Below are 24,171 nucleotides of genomic sequence, written 5' to 3'. Positions count from 1 at the left end.
ATCCTCCTGCTACATATTGCCAGGGGAAGGGTTATTATACGTAGGGCATTCCAAAGGGTTGTCTAAATATAACTTTTTTGCCCTTTATTCCAGTACATTACAGTTGCACAGAGCATAACCAATGCATCTCACTCCACAATCCTGCTTGTCACCTGGAAATCTAAAAATACTAAACAGTTACCTCATGCATTATTTTGGAGTTCTCTTTCTAACCCAGGGGTCGGCAAGGTTTACCAGCCATGGGCCGGATCACTCCCACAGAGATCTTCCGTGGGCTGGACTGGCACAGCGTGATGCTGGAAATCACGTCTGTGCATGTCCGCGGAGCTGGAAATCACTTCAGCGTCTGGACATGCGCATGTGCAGACACAATTTCCAGCACCGCTCAGCGACTCCCCGCGTGCTGCACTAAACCAGCACGGCGCAGCGAGGGGAATTGCCGAGTGGGCGGCGCAGCTCGGGGGCGGCACAGGGGGCGGGTAAAACGGTCTTCGTGGGCCGCACGTAGCCAACCCCTGTTCTAACCAAAGGGTTGCTATTTCTCCCCGAGGACATGAAAACAGCCATTATTACACATTTTCATATTTTTACACCCAGCAGATGCATGCAGATATGTTGTGGCCCATATGTCGGGGGGGGGGGGGAATCAATTCTAGCCAGCCTCTCGCACTAAATATTGCAAATGTTAATGATAAAACTTTGTATAATGAAGTGGGACCACACTGTATTTGAAAAATACCTTCATAAATACGTCCGTCATGTTACCATCGCTTATCTGTTGTCAACCTGGTGCCCTCCAGGTATTTCAGACTACATGTCAGCTGGGGCCGATAGGAGTTATATTACAGAACATAAGGAGGGCACCAGATTAGTGAAGACTGCGCATGTTCAGACTCGAGAGGAAACAAAGGAGGCATTTCTCCTTTGACTTTTTCTAGAATCCCATGTAGCTCTTCAAAACTTCACTCCAGAGAGAGTTATTGTGATGGCCTGGGATTCGGACTCAGAGGCTGAACCTGAGGAATCCCAGCCTGCACAGTATTCCCTGCCTCCAGAACCAGCTGAGCCGGGGCTGGGGCATGAGCCTGAAGGGTCCTCACCTGTGCTGGATCCTCAGGTGCAGGCACCAGCTGAGTCTGCTCTGGCCTCTGAGGTGATGGAGGACCCATTGCCTGCAGGTGCTCCACTCTCAGCCCTGTCAGGGGAAGCTGAGGTTGCCTCTGGGTCCGGTAACCCTCCAGCCTCTCCTGAGCTGCAGAGGCTCAGGGCAGAGAGGTGGAGGGAACTAAGTTCCTGCAGGAGGAGTGCTCGCCTCCAGGCCAGGAGAGGCGAGTCACCTGTGGACCGGGGCCGCCCTATGCCTCGGGGCAGATAAAAGCCAGCCAGCCCCAGTCCCAGGTTGCAGGAGCAACATTGTTGGTAGCCTGTTCCTGCCTGCACCCTGTCCTGCTCTTTTGCCAGAGTTCCTGACCTCACCTGACTCCCTGCCTTGGACCCCGCTTCAGCTTTGACGGACAGCCTCCATACCGCACCCTCGACCTCGGACCTCACCGCACGGTTAGCCCTCGGGACCAGCACAGTTATTGATACACAGTTCTTTTTTTAACATAACAAAAAACTCACCCTAAAATTCAATTATCTATCTATCTATCTATCATCTATCTATCTATCTATCGTCTATTTATTTATTTATTTATTTATCTATCTATCTCAATTGCATTAAAAGAAAATTTAAAATTTAAAAAGTGTAAAAATAAAATAAAAAAGTAGTAGTAATCATACCTTTGTACAACAGAGGTGTGACAAACTTTTCTGGTCGAACATACTCTGCAGTTAGGTTGGTAATCCACTCGGGAAGCCTTACGCTAGAGATTGTGGAGTATGTCGTAGTTTTTCTTTTTGTAGGTATAAGTATGGTGGGCAAAGTGGAGGTATACGTTGTAGTCTTGTCCACAGTCGAGGATGGGGTGTCAGGGGTTTTTGATGTTTTCAAGGAAGTTGTCACCTGTGTTACTGTAGTGTTTGTATTCTTGTTAGTTGGAGTTTCCTTGGTGGGTTCGCTATCTGAAACAAGATCAATTTTTGTGTTAGTTGTAACATCACGGGTGGTTGTTTCTGGATGGTCAGTTGTATTTGATTGGGTGGTGGTTGTAGTTGTAGTAGTTGTTACTATCCGTGTAATTTTAGTGATAACTTCTGACTTGCCATTTTTAGGATTGTCATCGGGGTTAGGTGAACTGGGATTTGATTCTGTTGTGGTAGTTGTAGTTGTTTTCGTAACTGTAGTGATGCTATCTGGCTTGTCACTTTCCTCAGGGTTAGGGGAATCACTCAGTGGTTTGGATTCTGTTTTGATGGTAGTAGTTGTCTGTGTGACTTGAGTTGGCTTGTCTGGTTTGTCACTTTGATTGGGACTTGGTGTTTCACTGGGTGACTTGGGCTGTGTAATTATTGTTGTTGTCTCTGTTACTTTTGTAGTATCATCTGGTTTGTCACCGTTCTCATCGCCTTTGGGATTTGGCTGATCATTTGGCGGCTTGGGGTTTGGTGTTGTTTTTTCTGGGGTCTCTGGATTCCTAGTTGAAGGAATGTTTTCATTAGCATTGCTAGGGCTGATTGGATTAATCTCTGTTATTATAGTCTCTGTTATTGTAGTTACTTCAGGCCTGTCATTCTGACCATCAGGGCTGGGTGTACCACTTTCAGGGGTTGTCACGGTAACTATTGTCTCTTTGACTGTAGTGATAATTTCTGGTCTGTCTTTTTTATCATCAACCGGGCTCGGTGTTCCACTAGATGGATCAGACTGTATTATTGTTGTCTCTATGACTGTAGTAGTTCCTTCTGGTTTATCACTTTTATCAACACCGTCAGGCTTGGTTGTGTCACCTGGATCAGTCTGTATTATTGTTGTCTCTGTGACTGTAGTAGTCTCTTTTGGTTTGTCACTTTTATCAATGCCATCAGGCTTGGTTGTGTCACCTGGATCCGTCTGTATTATTGTTGTCTCTGTGACTGTAGTAGTCCCTTCTGGCCTATCATCTTTATCATCACCAACAGGGCTGGGTGTTCCACTAACTGGATCTGTCTGTGCTATTATTGTCTCTGTGACTGTAGTAGTCCCTTCTGGTTTGTCACTTTTATCAACACCGTCAGGCTTGGTTGTGTCACCTGGATCAGTCTGTATTATTGTTGTCTCTGTGACTGTAGTAGTCTCTTTTGGTTTGTCACTTTTATCAATGCCATCAGGCTTGGTTGTGTCACCTGGATCCGTCTGTATTATTGTTGTCTCTGTGACTGTAGTAGTCCCTTCTGGCCTATCATCTTTATCATCACCAACAGGGCTGGGTGTTCCACTAACTGGATCTGTCTGTGCTATTATTGTCTCTGTGACTGTAGTAGTCCCTTCTGGTTTGTCATTTTTATCTACACTGTCAGGCTTGGTTGTGTCACCTGGATCCGTCTGTATTATTGTTGTCTCTGTGACTGGAGTAGTCCCTTCTGGTTTGTCATTTTTATCTACACTGTCCGGCTTGGTTGTGTCACCTGGGTTAGTCTGTGTTGTTGTCTCAGTGACTGGAGTAGTTCCTTCTGGTTTGTCAGGATTAGTTCCATCACCTGGAGTAGTTTGTGTTATTGATGTCCCTGGGACTCCAGGCGTACCATCGGGATTGGTTGTATCACCTGGATCAGTCTGTATTATTGTTGTTTCAGTGACTGTAGTGATCCCTTCTGGTTTATCACTTTTATCAACCTCACCAGGATTAGTTCCATCACCTGGAGTAGTCTGTGTTATTGATGTCCCTGGGACTCCAGGCGTACCATCGGGATTGGTTGTGTCACCTGGATCAGTCTGTATTATTGTTGTTTCAGTAACTGTAGTGGTCCCTTCTGGTTTATCACTTTTATCAACCTCATCAGGATTAGTTCCATCACCTGGAGTAGTCTGTGTTATTGATGTCCCTGGGACTCCAGGCGTACCATCGGGATTGGTTGTGTCACCTGGATCAGTCTGTATTATTGTTGTTTCAGTAACTGTAGTGGTCCCTTCTGGTTTATCACTTTTATCAACCTCATCAGGATTAGTTCCATCACCTGGAGTAGTTTGTGTTATTGATGTCCCTGGGACTCCAGGCGTACCATCGGGATTGGTTGTGTCACCTTGATCAGTCTGTATTATTGTTGTTTCAGTAACTGTAGTGGTTCCTTCTGGTTTATCACTTTTATCAACCTCATCAGGATTAGTTCCATCACCTGGAGTAGTCTGTGTTATTGATGTCCCTGGGACTCCAGGCGTACCATCGGGATTGGTTGTGTCACCTGGATCAGTCTGTATTATTGTTGTTTCAGTGACTGTAGTGGTCCCTTCTGGTTTGTCACTTTTATCAACCTCATCAGGATTAGTTCCATCACCTGGAGTAGTCTGTGTTATTGATGTCCCTGGGACTCCAGGCGTACCATCGGGATTGGTTGTGTCACCTGGAACAGTCTGTGTTATTGTTGTCTCACTGACTGTAGAAGTCCCTTCTGGTTTGTCACCTTTATCAACACCATCAGGACTGGTTGTATCACCTAGATCAGTCTGTGTAGTAGTAGTAGTAGTAATGCTGGTGCCACTTTCTACTTTGTCAATCTTATCATTAGAACTTGCTGTGTCACTTGTTATCGATGTATCTGCAACTGCAGTGGTCTCTTCTGGTTTGTCACCCTGAACATTACTATCAGGAGTAGGTGTGCCACTTGTTAGATCTCCCTGAATTGCTGTTTCTGAATTGATAGTTGTTCCTTCTGGACTCTCAATTTCTGGTCTGCCATTTTTATTATCAAGATTGCCTAAGTCACTTGGCGGCTCAGTCTGTGTTGTTATTGTCTCTGTGACTGTAGTACTCCTTTCTGTCCTGGCACTTCTAAAATTTCCCTCAGACTGAGGTGTATCTGTGAACAGAGTAGCAGGAGTTGTTGAGAATAAGTTTGTTTGTTGGTCTTGTGGACTCACCGAGTTAACTGGCTCATTAGTTGATTTCTGAGTTGGCTTAGGTTCCCTGACAGTCTGAGATGTAACTCCTATTTCTTTTGTGTCTGTGCCTTTTGTACCCGATGGTGAAACAGAGCCATCATCTAAGGTTGCCAACTCTGTAGTTGACATCCTCTCAGTAAATGCAGTCGTGCTTGAATCTTTGGGGTTTTCTGAAGCCGTCATTTCAGCAGATGTACTTATTTCTTCAATAATAGTAGAACTCTTTTTTTTGGTAACAGATTTCTCTTTAGAGTTTGTTGCCGTTTCCTTATTCTCTATAGTCGTCTCTTTCACAAGTGTAGTTGTCTCTTTATCACCTACATCCGTCTCTTTTGAATCGGCTGTAGCTGAATCTGTGAGACGGGTGGTTATCTTTTTTCTATCAGAAGCCCTACTGTTTTTGGTTTCCTTATCTTCTGTAGTTAGCTCCTGACTAGAAGCTTTGGCTTCTGTTTCTTCTACAGGTGTTGTTTTCTTATCTGCAGCAGTGGTCTCTTCACCGGTCGGGGCATTCGTTGTTGTAGTTACTATGGTCTGACTGCCTGTTGTTTCTCCTGTTGTTACAGTCTCTCCAACTACAGTAGCAGTGTCTTTCCTGGCTTGTGTTGTTGCATCTGTATTACCTGTGACTGTTTCAGTTACTGTGCTTGTTGTGATGGATTTATCAGTTATTGAAGTATCTGCATTTCTAATTGTGTCTTCGTTTGTTACTACAGTCTCTTTATTTGCAGTAGTTATATCTCGTCTATTAGTTTCATCTGTTGCTTTATTATTTTCCACTGTTGTTGCAACGTGGCTATCTGCACTGGTCTTCTCTGTACCAGCTCTTGATGTTGCTTCCATAGCTACAGTAGTGGTGTCTCTCTTGGATATTGTTGTTGTACTTTTAGGTGGAATAATGGTGGTTTTCAAAGCAGCAGAGCTCGTGTCTTTGCTTATGCTATCACTAGCCACAGTAGACATTATCAATGCCTCAGTGATACCAGAAGTAGTGCTGGATGGCAAGCTTAATGGTTTTGTGGTAGCAATTCTGTTGGATGTGGTCACCTTATCAGGTTGGGGAGATGGGCTTTGGCTAACATGATCTTCAGACAAAGGAGTTGTTGTAATACCTTTATTTCCTGGGGTTGTTTTCTCTGTGTCAGGTTGCTTTGTGGTCGTAGAAGGTAGTTCCGTTGTGGTAGTAGGAAGCTTTGTTGTGGTCATCGTTGTAGGCTGCTTGGTCGTGATTGTTGTCTGCTTTGTTGTCGTAGGCTGTGTTGTTGTGGTTGTTGGCTGCTTCGTTGTCGTCGTAGGCTGTGTTGTGGTGGTGGTAGGAAGCTTTGTGGTGGTCATCGTAGTAGGAAGCTTCGTCGTGGTCGTAGGTAGCTTTGTTGTGGTTGTTGTCGTAGGCAGCTTGGTCATGGTTGTAGTTGAAGGCAGAGTGGTTGTGGTCGAAGGCTGTGTTGTCGACGTGGTAGCTACTGTTGTCACTGCATTGTCTATTCCGCTGCCATCCTCCTCTGAAATCACTTTCACAGCTTTGGATTTTAAAGATTTTAATGATGACTTTGATGATTCTTTGGGTAAAACAAAAGAGGGAGGTTAATTGTCAGGTTATTGTGTGAGTGTCACCATTAAAACATTTGGTCATGCTTTTGAAACATTTTAGCATGGTTGTCTCTATAGCTCTTTAATGGCGATTTGTCAGAAACTGCCATGAGGACCGCTATGAAACTGATGCTCTACTTACTACAATAAACATATATATAAACATAGTATGTAGAACAGTGCAGAGTAATGCTAGTTGACTTATCACCAACCTGCTGCTTTTGATGTGTAACAGATCTATCTCATTGTAGCTCAGGGGAAAGAAAAAATAAATGTTAACAAGATTCTTAACAGTCTAATTCTTTGTGTTGTGCTGCATTCCTTGAGTATTGTCCAATCCCACATGATATTTGAAAATTTAACCTCAGATTACTTTGTTTCTTCCAGTATAGACTTTTGAAATCATTTTGGAATAATGACCCATATGGAACCTAGTTATGTGGCATCTCCACGTCTGAAATCTAGTTTTTGAGCTGTAGCAATAAGACAACTAAATATATTTTGAAGCTATCTGTAGGATCAAGTTCCACAAAAATCTGCATCCTAAGATTTTTTTTTTAAGTTAGTTGTTATAAGCTCCAAGAGCTAACTCTTACATTTACACTTATTTAAACCTACATATTTAATCCAAATTAATTAATAATTTCATGACCACTGAGAATGCTCAGTCATCACTGTACAGTGGTACCTCGGGTTACATACGCTTCAGGTTACATATGCTTCAGGTTACAGACTCTGCTAACCCAGAAATAGTGCTTCAGGTTAAGAACTTTGCTTCAGGATGAGAACAGAAATTGTGCTCTGGCGGCACCGCAGCAGCAGGAGGCTCCATTAGCTAAACTGGTGCTTCAGGTTAAGAACAGTTTCAGGTTAAGTATGGATCTCTGGAACTAATTAAGTACTTAACCTGAGGTACCACTGTACTGTTTTAGGGGGGATGTGCATCTGTCCTTTTTAGAGTTTTTCTGAGATGTTTTGAAATTCTGAAAACATAGTTCTTCTTTGCATCTTGGGTATATAACCAGTGACACCCTTCCCTTTAAGACTGGAATTTGTGTATATATTCTGTTAATATTACTTTTCAAGAAAGAAGAAAGATGCATTAGAGCAGGGGTGGGGATTTTATTAATAGGTTTTTTATTTTTTGAAACCTCACTTGTTCTGCTTCTTTCAAACCATTTCTCCTGGCTGATTAAACGTCATTGCAAAAAACTTACCATTCACTTCTTCTTCTTCTTCTTCCAATTCCTCGTCAGTTTTACCCTTCTTCTTCTTCTTGCGCTTATCACCAGAATTTGTTGACGAAGCCATTGTTCTCCGAATCTTCGAGGAGGAGGAGGACGAAGAGGACTGTTCAGAATGTTCTACGGTCAAGCACATACAATCAGCATAAAAAGAAAATTTGTACAGAATACAGTTCTGAGACAACTTCTTCCAGGAGGGCCTGTGACCCCCACCCTAATTTCATGCACTCCTAAAGTGGGGGAATGAAGAGAAAGAGGGCATAGCAAAAGAGCGGGGGGGGGGGCAGTGTGGTGTAGTGGTTAAGAGCAGTGGACTCGTAATCTGGTGAACCGGGTTCGATTCCCCGCTCCTCCACATGCAGCTGCTGGGTGACCTTGGGCTAGTCACACTTCTCTGAAGCCTCTCAGCCCCACTCACATCACAGAGTGTTTGTTGTGGGGGAGGAAGGGAAAGGAGAATGTTAGCCGCTTTGAGACTCCGTAGGGTAGTGATAAAGCGGGATATCAAATCCAAACTCTTCTTCTTTTGGTTCTGATCCCAATCACTGCTGGCATGCAACGCCCTGACAGTTTGCCTCAAACGGATTTCAGCCCGTTTGAGGGATGCTGGAAGACTGGAGAAAGCCCTTTTCAACCCCAACTAAAGAATCATGGCAAGAAAAATCGATGGACTATGCAGAACTGGCAAAACTGACATACAAGCTACGGGACAAGGATAACTGTGACTTTAAAGATGAATGAGAACCCTTTACGAAGTATTTGAAGACGCAAGAAAGCGAACTGGACTCCTTGGCTGGTTTTGAATAAACATTCACAAACTTTTTATTGATAATAATCAGCTAAATAGTTTGAGGATCTATACAACTGTGTAACATGCAGAAAACAGCATTTTTAGAGAAATCAAAGACTGGAACTGAGGGAAGTCGGGGGTTGGGGTGGGGGTGGGTTCTGTGGGGGGAGGGAGGGGAGGGAGGAAAAATGGAGGGGGAAATAAGGATGATATGTTTCTGGATAATATGTTTTGTTTTAATTTTGAATAAAAAAGTTATTAAGAGAGAGAGAGAGAGAGAGAGAGAGAGAGAGAAGGCCCTTTCCAAAGTGTCTTATTTTAAAGTCTGAATTGTGAATGGAAGAAGCCTGATGCGATTTTGAACGTTTCTGGAAATGATGCGGAAAAATAAACGTGCAAATCCAACTGCCTGCTTCAACCTCGTGATGTATTTTCAGCATGGACCACCAGCACCGGAAAACTTGCCTGCTCCTAATCTGGACCACCAGCACCGGAAAACTTGCCTGCTCCTAACTCCTAATTTGGAAAAGTCGTATGTGTTTGTGAGTCAACAAATCAGGGCAATTGTTGCACTGTTGAATCCACTGGTGGAATAGCACTTTACGGATAGACCGCAGTCCAAATGGTTGCATGGTGAGTTACTCATCTCAGAGTATGATTTGAAGGCACTTGCGACCACCATCTTGCTGAAGCTAACAAAGTCTGGGTCAGTACTTATATGGGTGACTGCATGGGAAATGTATGTACAGTTCTATAACAGAGGAAAGGTGGGCCCAGAGATGGAAACAAAATATAGTCCCAACCAGAGAAGAATGGCAGATGAAGTTGATGGACTATGCTGAAATGGCCAAAACGACCAGAAGAATCAGAAATCAGGAAGACCAAAATTTCAATAAGGAATGGGGGAAATTTATAACTTATCTTAAAGACCATTGTAAACAGTTAAAATCGTTAGTAGGACTGGAATATCACTTGTAATCTATGGGTGCGTTTTAGACACATCGGAGATGTAAAAGATTTGGATCATCCTAAAGGATGTGGGAGGAAATGATTAATAACAGAACCCACAAAGGCAATGACAGAAGTCCAGGAGATTTATTAGAATCTTGTTTTGATGATTTATGTTTGATATAGCTCTGTAAAATTTTAATTTGAAAAACCAAATATATATTTTTTAAAAAAAGAAAAAAGAAAGCTGGCATATAGTGCATTGGGTTCTACATCAGAAGAAATGTAAGAATCTATAAATAAAATTTATTTACGTTAGAATTGTCTATTCTGCTGTTTAATTAATGTATAAAAATCCCCAGAGTAGTTTACATATTGGAATACTCTGGGCTTGGGTTTCTTAAAAGAGTTCCAGCCTCTACCCAGGCTACATGGCAAACTATTTTTGAAACTGAATGACTTTCAAAAGCAGTTTGATAGGATATGGTGCTTTTGTGTTCAAAGGTGGTGGTGAGCCCAATGGGTATGCCCAGGCTCTTGGGGGGTGGGGAGGTCCTGGCCAAGTGAAAGTGGGCACACACAAAACACTCAGAAGAAAGAAAGATAGGTAATCAACCTGACAAATAGATTCCCCTTCCCCCAATACTAGTCTGCAAGAAGTATTTCCATTTTCAAGGCATGAGTATACAGTGGTGCCCCGCAAGACGAATGCCTCGCAAGACGAAAAACCCACTAGACGAAAGGGTTTTCCGTTTTTCGATGCGCTTCGCAGGACGAATTTCCCTATGGGCTTGCTTCGCAAGACGAAAATGTCTTGCGGGTCTTGAGATTTTTTTCGCTCCCCCCCTTTTTCTAAGCCGCTAAGCCGCTAATAGCCTTTTAGCAGCTAAGCCGCTAAGCCTTTAATAGCCGCTAAACCGCTAATAGCGCTAAGCCGCTAAGCCGCTAATAGGGTTGCTTCGCAAGACGAAAAAACCACTAGACGAAGAGACTCGCGGAATGGATTAATTTCGTCTTGCGAGGCACCACTGTATTATCAAGATCAATTCCTATATAGCAAGGCAATGGATAAAGGATCGTGGTTTAAAACACACACAAACAAACACACAGAGAGAGAGAGAGAGAGAGAGAGAGAGAGAGAGAGAGGGCTTTACTCTATGCAGGCAATCTTAAAAGAGCCCAGGACAGAGAGAGATACCTTTTATGTAGCAAAAGCTCCAGATATATGAACTACAGCATTAGTTTGCCACAACCTGGTAGGACATTTAGAATATTGGTATATGGAGCTTGGAGAATCAGTAAAAGGATTAATCAATATATTGAAGCTTCAGTGAGTTCCATTTTCTTTTCTGCAACCCTGCCATCTCTCTCAAGGCTCACAATTACAGTAAATCACGATGAATCACAGAACTTAGAAAAAATAAATCTACACACAGCTCTAAGAAGTCCATATCACGTGTACTTTTTCATACCTTCCATAATTTCATGAGACACTTTCTTTTGCTTCTTTTTCTTCTTTGGAGGGATGGGTTTAGGTTTCATTTTGGGTTTGGGTTTAGGCTTGGGTTTAGGTTTGGGCTTGGGCTTAAGTTTGGGAGAACGTTTGGTTGTAGACTTTGGCTTTGGTGTTGTAGTTGATGGTTTGGTCGTGGTGGTCGTTGGCAGAGGCGTGGTTGTGGTCGTTGTAGTTGTTGGGACCGTGGTGCTTGTGGTCGTGGTAGGTGCCGGAGTAGTCGGAACTGCAACCAGGCATAAAACTCAAATTTCAGTTCAGGTTTTTCTTCTAATACCAAACTTAGCATTGTTGTTTACCATTTTCAATTCATAGTTTTAAACAAAAGGCTTGTTAAATAAACTCACCTTTTCAAAAATTCAGGTAGGTAGCCGTGTTGGACTGACGCAGTAGAAATATATATTAAAAAATTTTAAAATGTCCAGTAGCACCTTAGACACCAACTAAGTTTGTTCTGGGTATGAGCTTTTGTGTGCATTTTGTATCTGAAGAAGTGTGCATGCACACGAAAGCTCATACCAAGAACAAACTTAGTTGGTCTCTAAGGTGCTACTGGACAATTGTAATTTTTTAATCTTTCTTTTCAAAAATGTTACTTTTGCAAATGCTAGTTTCCCAAAAACTAGTTTTCTTATGTCTCATTTTTAACTCCCCAGGCTTCACCTCTGATTTGCCACATTCTGCTGTGCTGCCTCACCAAAAGTACCAATATTTTTAAAATTAAATGTTTGCAAAAGAGCTTTACGCACAGTTCTCTATACTGCTCTGCCCTTGTAAGCTGCTGTTCCAAAATCCTATCCTTCCAGGTAACAAATTAAGCAGGTTCAGATCAATAGGGGTAGCAATAAGTAGATGTTATGCTTATGGATGTCCACATTCAACTAGCCTGCACCCTAGGGGCATGAGGCGGAATGAGGCCTAATATTTTGACAAGTGACGCATATTTAGGTAGTTATTGTATATACAGTGTTACATATTAAAAGAAAAATCAATAAGTTCACAAATATTGCAAACAGTATATATGCACTGAAACCAGTGGACCTGTTTGTCATGTCCAATAAGTTCAGAGGATCTATTTCTAAATATGACTTAACAGTGAATGCAACCCTTAATCTCCGGATGTGACTGCTTTAGGTATAATATGCATTATAATATATATTCAAGGAAAGCAGCATGAGAAAACCTGTTAAGTTGTGGGCGAACATATCAGACAACACAGTGATTCTTCAAACAGCTCTTGTTTATTCACAGGCCAGAAAAGAACTGAACTGAAGGGTTCAGCCAGCCTGCTTATATAGAGCTCCACTAGAACGCAACAGTAACCATTTTCTGTAACTATCCAATCACTGAACGTCACTTTCAATCCCTTATTTGCATATGTGGACCTGAGTGAAAACTATCTACAGTATCCCCCTGCTGGCCCAGGGTGAGAACTTCAGTACATAACAAAACCCACAAAGAAGTGAGAACCCGCATTCTCATTTTGATAGACTCAGTTGCAGGCTGATACTTCTACATTATTTTGAATCTGTGCAATGAGCTTAAGACATCCCCCTCCTGATGTTTCATCAACACAACAAAGTATTTTTTATTTATTTAGCAGTAATGGAACATTGGGAAGCAGAGATCTTCCTAGGTGGCCGGTGGATTTAACAAAGTGGGGCAGATGACTGGCAGCTTTAGTTTAGACCTTAACATTTGCTTCTTGTTTATTTCCGTTTTGTGTTCCTCTGGACTTGTTTACACCCTGCCCCTAATATTACTCTAACATTACAAACAGCAGTAACAGTGAATAGTGAGTAACACTATGCCCCCTTCCTTTAAAAAAATAAACAGTGCGTAAAAACAAACATATTGGTGTCGTACATCCAAAACGGCTATGCTCCATTTCCCCCTTCTCCACCCTTCAGAGAAACAAGCCAAATATCCACTCTCCAAGGCTAGCTCTAATCTCAAGAGACCCCTTAGCAAAGTGTCCTGGGATGGAGCTGGCATCTATGAGCTGTCATTTAAAATCAGCCACACTATTCTCAGCTTAAGCATTGCTTCAGAGCATGGGTAGGCAAACGAACACCCGGGGGCCAGATCCGGCCCAATTGCCTTCTAAATTCGGCCCATGGACAGTCCAGGAATCAGCTTGTTTTTACATGAGTAGAATGTGTCCTTTTATTTAAAATGTATCTCTGGGTTATTTGTGGGGCATAGGAATTCATTCATTTCCCCCCAAAAAAATATAGTCTGGCCCCCCACAAGGTCTCAGGGACAGTGGACCGGCCCCCTGCTGAAAAAGTTTGCTGACCCCTGATCTACAGCAACATACCAGCAAAAGAAATAAATTAATAACAACCAAGACTTAAGAGTGTCTGGAAAAGAAGGGACTTTTTCAAACTTTTTTTTTCTTAACAACAACAAATAAAATAGACCTTTCTGTTTTTGAATCACTTTATATCCTTTTCCCCATTCTTTTGGAGGTGGCTGCCATTTTGTTTTGGGGAGGACTGTGTGCCCCCCACAAGGTCTGAGGGACAGTGGACCGGCCCCCTGCTGAAAAAGTTTGCTGACCCCTGCTTCAGAGCATATGTGGGGAATTAAAATGGTGCTTCACTGACCTGGCAACTTGGTGCAACAGGTTCAGGGTAAACTTTGCAGTGAACTTTGCAATGGCCTAGGCCTTTGCAGTCGCCAAATGGTTTAGGTCATGCTAAACACACACGCCACTTGCCGAAACGCTTTGCATTTGTTCAACGGAGACCTAGGTTCTGAGAGTATCATCTGCCACCAAAAGACTTTATTGTCCTGGTGGAGGCGGGGGGAATTGGGAGTTGACTTTAAACGAATGATTTTGTTGTTGTTGATGAATGGAAACTCACAGAACATTTATTCCCTCTGGATTATCTTAGGGGCAAACAAGGCCATTTTTCCACAGCATTCTGCCATGGCACGGCCACTCTATTACCCCTTTATTACAACCAAATTCTGCCCTGGCATGGCTCCACTGAAGTCAAATGAAGTGATGTCTGCTGAAAATCCAGACTGGGTTAAACAGGAGGCAGTAAATGTGGGTGTGGGTGGCATATAAAGGATAAAAATAATTTGAAAATAAATAAATGGAACTCCACAAACTTTTGATTCCCCGCTGTTTTTTTTAGTTTTACTGTTTTATAGTATAACTGGCGGAATGTTCAGATGTTCAGCATTATTGCTGGCGAGTGCAGGTGGAAGGAGAACAGGATATTGCAAAGGCTCCTAGAGCCACATTGCATCTTGCTGTAGGGATAGTTCCACCCAGTGGACTGTACATTTTGTCCTCATTGCAGTAGTGTCCTGAACTTCCTCCTGTAACGAAGCAATGGCAAGCTTCGATCTTGGAGAAAGGTTATAGCTCAGTGTCAAAGCACATGAAAGATCCCAGGTTCAGATCCTAGAATCTCCATGACTTCTGTCTGAAACCCTGGAGAGCCACTGCCAGTCCCTGTTGTGTAGATGACCTTGCAAATGCTGTTGGACTGCAACTCCCATAAAATCCTGACCATTGGCAATCCCAACCGGGGCTAATGGGAGTTGGAATCTAACAACATTTGGCAAACCACTGGTCAGTCACTGCTGGTGTAGACAGTACTGAGTTAGATACTCCAATAGTCTGACTCAGCTCGAGGCAAATTCCTATGTGCCCCTTGAGAATACCACTGGGTTTCAGGCTTACCCAACTCCCTGTCTATATAACACCCATAACTGGGATGAGGTGTCACAGAAGAAGCTGATTAACTATGGGAATAGAGCCTGATCTAAAATATGCACAGCCCCATTGCGGGTTCAGTTCTTTTCATGTGGTGCCACTGGCCAGAAGCCAGCCAATTTGCTCTCTCCCCTCCCAACACATGAAAGTTCCCCAGCTTGTATTATAGGTACAGTGGTACCTCCAGTTACGAACTTAATCCGTTCCAGAGGTCCGTTCGTAACTGGAAACCGCTCGTAACATTAGGCGTGCTTTTGCTAATGGCGCCTCCTGCTGCTGCCGCACCGCCGGAGTGCAATTTCCGCTCACATTCTGGGGCAAAGTTCGCAACAAGGGGCATCTACTTCCAGGTTAGCGGAGCACGTAACCTGAAGCATTCGTAAGGGGGATGATACGTAACACGAGGTACCACTGTAAAGGTAAAGGACCCCTGGACGGTTAAGTCCAATCAAAGGCGACTGTGCGGTTGCAGTGCTCATCTTGCTTTCAGGCTGAGGGAGCGTGCGTTTGTCCACAGACAGTTTTCCAGGTCATGTAGCCAGCATGACTAAACCGCTTCTGGCGCAACGGGACACCGTGACGGAAACCAGAGCACATGGAAACACCATTTACCTTCCTGCCACAGCGGTAGCTATTTATCTACTTGCACTGGTGCGCTTTCAAACTGCTAGGTTGGCAGGAGCTGGGACAGAGCAACGGGAGCTCACTCTGTTGCGGGCATTCAAACCGCCGACCTTCTGATCGGCATACACAAGAGACTCAGTGGTTTAGATGACAGATGATATAACCATTATAACAAAATTGATAACTGGCAATCATATAGTTAAAAGCAGAAGTTCTGGTTCTAGAATCATAGACCTGTGGAGTTGGAAAGGACCGCAAGGGTCATCTAGCTATTGCCCTGCAATGCAGGAATCTTTTGCCCATTGTGGGGCTTGAACCCACAGCCCTGAAATTAAGAGCCTCGTGCTCTAGCAACTGAGCGGTGTTGCGGTATTGACATTGGGAATAGATCCTGAGGTTGAGCCTTGGATTAGCCTCTTGAGCTTGAAAGGCAACAAAGTGCTTACGACACTCACCTGCTAAACATGCTTCTTCGTAATCTAGACAACACTTGCCGTATCTGTCACAATCTGCATCACAGTCGCACGGTCTCCCCCTTTCAAAACTCTCAGAGCAACGTCCTTTGCAAGACAGTTCTACACAGGATGATGAAAGAAGGTTAGTACCATTTTCTTCACCTGCATGAAGGAAATCTGTTTGAATGAAGATGCTATCTGGGTCATATATTTGAGGGTGTTTCCAAAGCTGTCCCTTCACTTAGGGAAGGCACTGTGATCCAACAGAGACCTTCACCAGCGGTACAGGGTGGAAGGTGATATGTGCCAATTGCCCCTCACTGCTGTTGTGTGCTTCAGAGGACCCTCCAGAACAGTGTGGGAGGTGTCATGGTGGAACTGCAGGGGCGGAGCCAGCAAGAAGCTCCTCCCTCCCCGATCCACTGATCAAAGCCTGCACTTGATCAAAGAACATTCAACAAAGAGACTTCATTGGATACAACCTTGAATTTTTTCATGTAAAAAGAGCAATCGGTGCCATCATGAATCAAGGATCTCTGAATTTATTTATAACATCTGTGCAAGTTCAAATTCACTAATGGATATCCTTTAGAATCTATGCTGTGGTCCTCTTTAACCCATCCTCATTATTCCTGTGTTATTCTAATGAGAAAATCTCAGAAGAATCGTGTCGTTTATCATTTCATGTCATTTGAAAGTTAATACCGTAGTATATTAGGTATAGTGTGTGAATGATACATATCTTTTTATATTCTTTGACTTCATGCTGGACATTTGCAGATAACTAACAGGGAAAATGCAGCATGTTATGTTCATCTTTGTCTATTTGTCTGGCAAGCAGTTGTGGAACATGTCTATAAGACTATTGTGTCTATGGCTATTGGTTCTGCAAAGCCCACTGTCACAAAATATATGGCATATATTGGAACGCCAACTGATTTGAATTGCTTCCTATGTAATGCAGCTAACAAGGAACCAGAGAGTTTGCTCGTGTTGACTTAGCACTGGGAAGATTCAGCCAAATGTGTCTGTTTGCATTGGAATCTAAATAACGTACTTGAAAAATACAGGACATTTAAAAAGTCGTGCATATAAAGCTTTCGGAATGCAAGAAGCTCAATTTCCACAACATGATTTTAAGAAACTGTTGAGTTCCTCTTGGATGATTCCCATGACTGGGTATCCATAATATTTGTTCACCAGTTGTATTGTGAAGTGCACTTTGGTTCCCTGAGGAGTATCACACAGGAACAAATTGCACGTAGAAGTTATTCACATGGCATTACATGTTTCTGCCACCACCCACAGGAATTACTCATACGCGTCTCAAAATTGTGCCAGGAGAACTGGCAGGACTGAGTTTGCAGATCACAATGAAAAATATTCACCAATATGAGAGAGAGAGAGAGAGAGAGAGAGAGAGAGAGAGAGAGAGAGAAGAGATGACACAAAAATGAACATCCAAAACACAAGACAACAAGTAACATGTACCAAAGAGAAGGATCTTAAGGCAGTGGTTATTCAAACTTCCACCTAGCATTCTAGAGGGATCCTGCGGGGTCCAACAGACCTGATGTCTGCTCAGGGTCTCCTCTCATATCAAGTGGCTAGGTCTGCAAGCAACCATTTACTGCATATTTCCCAGAATGCCCTCTGGGTTGGCTGCTCTGGCCATTGCAAAAAATTAAAAAGGCAGGTCCTAGCCACCCTTGGAACTCTGCCACAGCCACTTCCAACACCACCAGATATTCCTGAGGAGGCCCATCTACGTGTAACCCCTCAAACCTGGAGCTGTGACCGCTTTTGACCATTATGGAACTTTCCCCCAGTTCTTCTGCTAAGGAGTCCCACAGCATATTTGCAGGGGAATTCATATACATTGCATAGTTGGGCTTAGATGTTGACCATACACAAACTGATAGGACTCCCCATCTTGACATGCACCCGACCCTCTTGCAACTGCGTATGACAGGAGATCAGGTCAGACTTGCTGACTTGCAGGCAGGGATGGAGGCGGGGAGAATTTTGGTTCCGTTCCCATTTAAAGGTAAACCTACCTAATTCACAGGGACGCGGGCGGCGCTGTGGGTTAAACCACAGAGCCTAGGGCTTGCCGATCAGAAGGTCGGCGGTTCGAATCCCCGCGACGGGGTGAGCTCCCGTTGCTCGGTCCCTGCTCCTGCCCACCTAGCAGTTCGAAAGCACCTCAACGTGCAAGTAGATAAATAGGTACCGCTCTGGCGGGAATGTAAATGGCGTTTCCGTGCGCTGTTCTGGTTCACCAGAAGCGGCTTAGTCATGCTGGCCACATGACCCGGAAGCTGTACGCCGGCTCCCTCGGCCAATAAAGCGAGATGAGCGTGCAACCCCAGAGTCGGCCACAACTAGACCTAATGCTCAGGGGTCCCTTTACCTTTACCTTTACCTAATTCACAAGTCTTGAAACAATGCGCAAATTAAGAGGCTTGCACTGCTCTGAATTTTGCAAGGCAGTTCTTCGCCCAAGTAATATGTACACTAGTTAATGTGCATAAAAACGCATCAGTAAAAATAACACAAAAAACTGCATTTTATTAGGCAAAATTGCATTCAAAAGAGTACTAGGAGAATGCTGATGAATTTTCATGTGGCTATACATGCACACACAAGACAAACTAATGGGGAGAACAGAACTTAATACCAGAAAAAAGAGAGAAAACTGGGGGAAACTGAAACTAACATCCCTACTTGCAGTGCAGGTCATCTACCATTCATGATCTTCTTCTTGGGAAAATCCCTAATAAACTCCCCCAAAGAGTTTGAAAACCACTGCCTTAAGTGAACGTACCCGTGCTTATTCATACCGGAGCTTTAAAAAAAGTCTGCGGTCGAAGACTTACCTCCAACACAGCTTGTCTTGTAATCTGGGCAGCACTCCATGTAGAGAAGGCAGCTACTATCACACTGGCAGTCATGATTCCTAGAATACCCTTCCCCACATCTCCCTGCACAGCTTGATATATCTAAAAATCACACAATATGGCTGTAAACATTGCCAAACCAGAATCGTATGTTAGAAAAGAACAAATGGCAAAGCATTGTTGCGTTGTTTCCCCTCACCATTAAAAAAAATAATTATGCATATTCATTGTAATATGATGAATCTTATAGATGCTGTTGGACTTTCGGAGGAAGAGAGGGGAACTAGCCCTGTTGTATATCAGGGCAGGTTGTGTGGAGAGAGTCTCTTCCTTTAAATTCCTGGGAGTTTACCTTAGTGAAGACCTCACTTGGAAAAACAATATAACTCAGGTGGTTAGGAAGGCCCAACAGAGACTCCATTTCCTCAGGGTCTTGCGAAAGAACAATGTTAAACAACAATTGATGACCTTCCACAATAGAAAATGTCCTCTAATATTGTGTCACAGTGTGGTACGTTGGCTTGACAGCCACGGACACAAAGTCTTTACAGAGGGTGGTGAACACAGCACATGGTATCATGGGCTGTCCCCTGAGCCCGCTAGGTGACATCGCAAGGGATCAATGCCTTAGGAGAGCGAGAAAACTTCTCAGGGACGATTCACACCCCGGCCAGCACCTCTTTAATCTTCTACCCTCGGGCAGGAGATACAGAAGTGTAATCAGTCGTACCAACAGGCTAAAAAACATGGGCTGTTAGGGTGCTGAATGGAAAATAATATAGTGCAACTGACTTTCGGGAATGGTGTGTTGTGCGACAAGCACACAGAGTGCAATGAGATTGAGTGTTTGTGGGGTGGGGAGGGGAGGGGAGGGGAGGGAGGCTCAGTTGTACATTGACAATAAAGGTATTGTTGTTGTTGTTTAGTCGTGCCTGACTCTTTGTGACCCCATGGACCAGACCACGTATTATTATTATTATTATTATTATTATTATTATTATTATTTATTATTATTAATTATTATTAATTATTTATTATAGCTTCAACCTAGCTCCTGTCATAGTCACCAAATTCTTCCTTTTGCCAGAGAAAGTGGGGAAGCTGTGGCCTCCAACCCCTATCAGAAACTGGGCAACCCCACTGTGCTCATGTGGGCTTGTATCCAGGCTGCTTTGGATCTCACCTACATGTGTTCGATTAAGAATTGCTTTAATATATTCTGCAGGTTGGTATGAACTGAACATAGTTCAATGCTGACGTCAATGACATTTTGCTTTATCTTGAACACCCTACTAAAGTAAGCAGCTAATTTGATATCCAGAGTTGTGAGGTTATATGGGTTCTTTAAAAAAAAACAAAAACAATTTGACCTAAAAAAAAGAAGAAATTGCTTACATAGCCAGTTGAAGCATTATGGGTTAAGTCAGGCATAGGCAAACTCAGCCCTCCAGATGTTTTGGGACTACAACTCCCATCATCCCTAGCTAGCAGGACCACTGGTCAGGAATTGTAGTCTCAAAACATCTGGAGGGCCGTTTTTGCCTTTGCCTCGGTTAAGTATTCAGCTAGGTTTTATGAGTAGACCAATGGAAATTAAGTTAACCATATCCATTCATTTCAATGGGCCTATGCTAAGTAGAACTAAAATTGGTTGCAGCCCACTGTGTGTTGCCAAGGAACAGAGTTCAGTAACAGAAAACATGTTAGAAGTTTGCTCCCATCACTTGAGCTATATCACAGGAGCCAACTCCTAGGGGCCGAGGTCTCTTTGTCGCTGCCCCCCCCCAACATATCTGATGGGCACTGCCATTCAATTGACGTCTGTGTGCCACATCATGTGACCAGTTATGCAGAGTGGGGCTTACCTGGGGCCCCTCAATATTCTATTCAAGTTGGCGCACCTGAGCTATATAATATAGGGTATTCTACTGTGGAAAATCTGTTATTGTCGTAAGGATATTATATTTGGTTCTGGTTCTTGGACAACATGCACAATTCACTGGATCATATCAGTCCTTAAAATAATTTTGTGCTTTTGCAAGCCCTTCAGCTAAAAACCATTCCACTATGCTCATTTATTCACGAGGCCTGAAAACATTTCAGTGTTGCTTAATATGACCCTGCTATCTCATTGGAATTGGGTAGTTATTTCATATATTTGGAGACTCACTGTTCTGAGTCCTTCAGGCAGTCGCCCTTTCTCCAAGGAAGGATTGTCCAGAACATGGACTATCCACTGTTACAGCAACCTCATCCATCAGGCTTTTAAGCAAATATTTGCTTAACTCCAATTGCCACACAGTGCCTACAATATATCAGAGGTAGGCTGTGTTTAAGCTCCAGCATCATGTTCACTTTTCTTATGTCATGAAACTACCTGACATCTACTCTGGTTTTAGCAACAAAAAAAGTGTAGTTAAGGCAGTGGTGGAGCGTCTGTTTTGCATGCAGAAAATCCAGGTTGCTTAGTAAGGGAGGCTGTCTGAATCCCTAGGGCAGGCGTGGCCAAACTTGGCCCTCCAGCTGTTTTGGGACTACAATTCCCATCATCCCTGACCACTGGCCTTGTTAGCTAGGGATGATGGGAGTTGTAGCCCCAAAACAGCTGGAGGGTGAAGTTTGGGTGTGCCTGCCCTAGGGGGTCACTGCCACTCAGTGTGGACAATACAGAACTAGAAGGACGAAGGGTCTGACTCAGTATAAGGGAATTTCCTATATTCCTATGCCAACCTGATTTTACGATAGTGTGGAAGTGGTCTAGAGGTACATCGACAAGAAAAGACTTGGATGAAAAGGAAGAGCAATGCTTACATCTACAGTCAGTTCAAAAATGGTTGCCCCTCATTTGGCATCTCCAGCATGGCTCCATATACTCATAAAAACAGGATTGCCCACAATTTGCCACATGAAGCAAACTCTCAAAGGGCTCATCATCCATTACAGTGGCTTGTTGTGAGTTTTTATCATAGGGGAACAGTTACAGCCAGAGGTGCCAACTTGCGAGGGCGATTCAGGGAGCAGGCAGGTGCATTTGCAATGTCACGACATGTCGATGTCACATGCGTGAGCATCATGCCTCCCTTCGTAAGCCCTGGGCGTTGGAAAGGATGTGCCGGGCCTCTGACAGGATACCGCAGTCCTCCTGCCTCCTTCCCAAAGACGGAAGGGCTTTGGGAAGGTGGAGAGAGGGTCCTTGGACTCATCAGAGTATTGTGCCTTCCCTTCCTAAGCTGGGCAGAAGCTTCCAGGGCTTTGAGAAGGACTAGCTTAGCATTTAGGGGACTAGCTTAGTCTTCCTAGTCCACTGGCCACACACCACTGATTCACAGTTTCAGTTCCAAGTAAAAGACATGTGTGATCCATAGACACAAAACGTTTTCATGTTCCTCTGTCAGATTGAACAACTATTTAATGTTCAAACCCACATAGGAAATCTCACTAGGATCACAATAGCCTCAGTTTGGGGCTTGTACAGAATCAGATGAAGAGTGTGATTCTAGGCAAATGGTGTGTGCAGCGGCGTAGTGTGGGTTGTCAGCACCCGGGGCAAGGCAAGTAATTTGCGCCCCCTAACCCCTAACCTGCCGCCGCTGCAAGCTTCTTCTTGCTGCTGCCTGGGCTGGTCTGGTGTGGTTCTCTCCCACGCTCAGCGCTGCGCTAGGCGGCCGCTGCACTGTCCCTCCCCCAGATAGTCTCTCGCTCTCTCTCCGCACCGCACGCCTGGCACCCACCCCCTCCACAGTGGGCGGCGACCCAGCGGCTCGGATCGGATTCGCACAGCCAGCACTGCAGTGAGAGAGAGTGAGTGAGCCAGGTAGGGGCAGAGAGCTGCGAGTGCGAGCGCCCCCCCCAGATGTTGCGCCCGGTGCGGCCGGCCCCCCCTGCACCCCCCACGCTACGCCACTGGGTGTGTGTGGGGGGGGGATTTATTGACTTGTTATTGAGTTGTTCACTGCACCAAGGCATCCTTCACTTTGACCAACGAAGACCAAACACTTAGTAGACAAGCCAAATGAAATTACTCAAGACAAGGAGTCGCAACCAGACACGACAAGAAACAACATGTACACAATACGGAAGACAATGGTCATACTTTTTCAAACAACACAAATTGGACAGACATATGACCATAACATTTCAGAGGAAGAATTGAAACATATAAATTATTTTGTGAAGTTTAAGTAAACCACTGTATAAGCATTTGACAAGACATGATCTGGTTTCTAACAGAGAGTGTAGCCGAAGTATAGACATTAAGTGACTTCTTACAGTTCACTGAAACCACAAGGTGTGCCGCACACTGATACAACATAAAACCCTTAATTTCTATCCTTAATTAGGGACATCTTCACCATGCATGAAAAACAGCAAAAAATAAAGAGATCAGATTCTTAGACTGTAATGAATGGAAACTGATGCACACCCCAGGTCATTGCACACAGTTTAGTCAAAGTTAAATCCTTGTAAGGGTCATAAATTATTTCCTCTTTAGTGGGACTCAGAAAGTTCTTAACTTTAACTTCACCATACCCTTAGTTTCTGTATTATGCACACATTATGAATATTACAGAAACTTGAAATAAGATGTGCTATTTTAAAATTATTGAGTATTTTTTGTAGTACTGTATAAATTCAAAAATAAAAACAATTATTCCAAAGATCGTATTTGTAATATTTCTTGACAAAATTCACATGGCCATTATAAGCACAAGCTCCAGCATTATGGTTGCCTAAATGTGCTTTTATTCTGATTAAATCTTAATACTTTGCTTCAAATTAGTTATGGGTTGAGCCGTGAGTCATTAGCTCCTCAAAAAATATTGCTTTTGCTTGACATTTTACAATACCTTGTGAAGAAACTTGCTGTGCCAGGAACACTGAAAGCAAAATAAAGGAGATCCTATATATATTCCATGCCATGGTGATTTTCAGGGAATACCTCTTTCCTTAAAATAAACAAAATAAAAAGTTTATTATTATTTTCATCATCATAATTCCAACATGCAGATATATACACTGTTCATAATTTTGATCTGATATGTTATTTGTAAGCTCACAGGGCAATCCTGTACAATGTCTACTTAGAAGTAAGCTACACTGAGTTCAGTGGGACTTGCTCCCAAGTAAGTGTGGACAGAATTGCCATTTTAACATTGACCTAGGAAAATGCATATAAATTATATATGTCATATCAGCTGAGCATGAAGAATATGTAGCAGAAGATTTAAGAAGTCAGAGCCTATAACATACTTTGCCAAAGAGAAGTGCTAGATAAATTCTATGTAGATTTATTTATAAAAATACTTATATACCATTATTCATTAAAAAAAAAAATCCGAAGAGGTTTAAAAAGT

At 43.4% G+C, this 24,171-nt stretch overlaps 1 protein-coding gene across 4 annotated transcripts in view; it reads right to left on the bottom strand.

Annotated features, from left to right (window-relative positions):
• Positions 1 to 23,763, bottom strand: part of PRG4 (proteoglycan 4) — a 40,758-nt gene extending 16,995 nt beyond the window's left edge. The window contains exons 1-6 of one of the 4 annotated variants that reach the window (XM_081012020.1): positions 23,665 to 23,763; positions 15,918 to 16,037; positions 11,062 to 11,328; positions 7,825 to 7,971; positions 6,130 to 6,576; positions 1,783 to 2,064 (exon numbers count right to left, since the gene is read on the bottom strand). In XM_081012020.1, coding sequence (XP_080868146.1) covers positions 1,783 to 2,064; positions 6,130 to 6,576; positions 7,825 to 7,971; positions 11,062 to 11,328; positions 15,918 to 16,037; positions 23,665 to 23,737 — 1,336 coding nt within the window. In that variant the 5' untranslated portion in view covers positions 23,738 to 23,763. Of the gene's footprint in view, positions 1 to 1,782; positions 6,103 to 6,129; positions 6,577 to 7,824; positions 7,972 to 11,061; positions 11,329 to 15,917; positions 16,038 to 23,664 lie in introns of those variants that run through there. The other 3 variants (XM_081012019.1, XM_081012018.1, XM_081012017.1) reach the window with 3 other exon arrangements.
• Positions 23,764 to 24,171: the final 408 nt, after the last annotated feature.

Source organism: Podarcis pityusensis (assembly GCF_964106645.2).
Source record: "Podarcis pityusensis genome assembly, chromosome: 6".
Lineage (NCBI taxonomy): Eukaryota > Metazoa > Chordata > Lepidosauria > Squamata > Lacertidae > Podarcis > Podarcis pityusensis.
The sequence above is the reverse complement of the archived record's forward strand: the minus strand, read 5'-3'. Positions and strand labels throughout refer to the sequence as shown.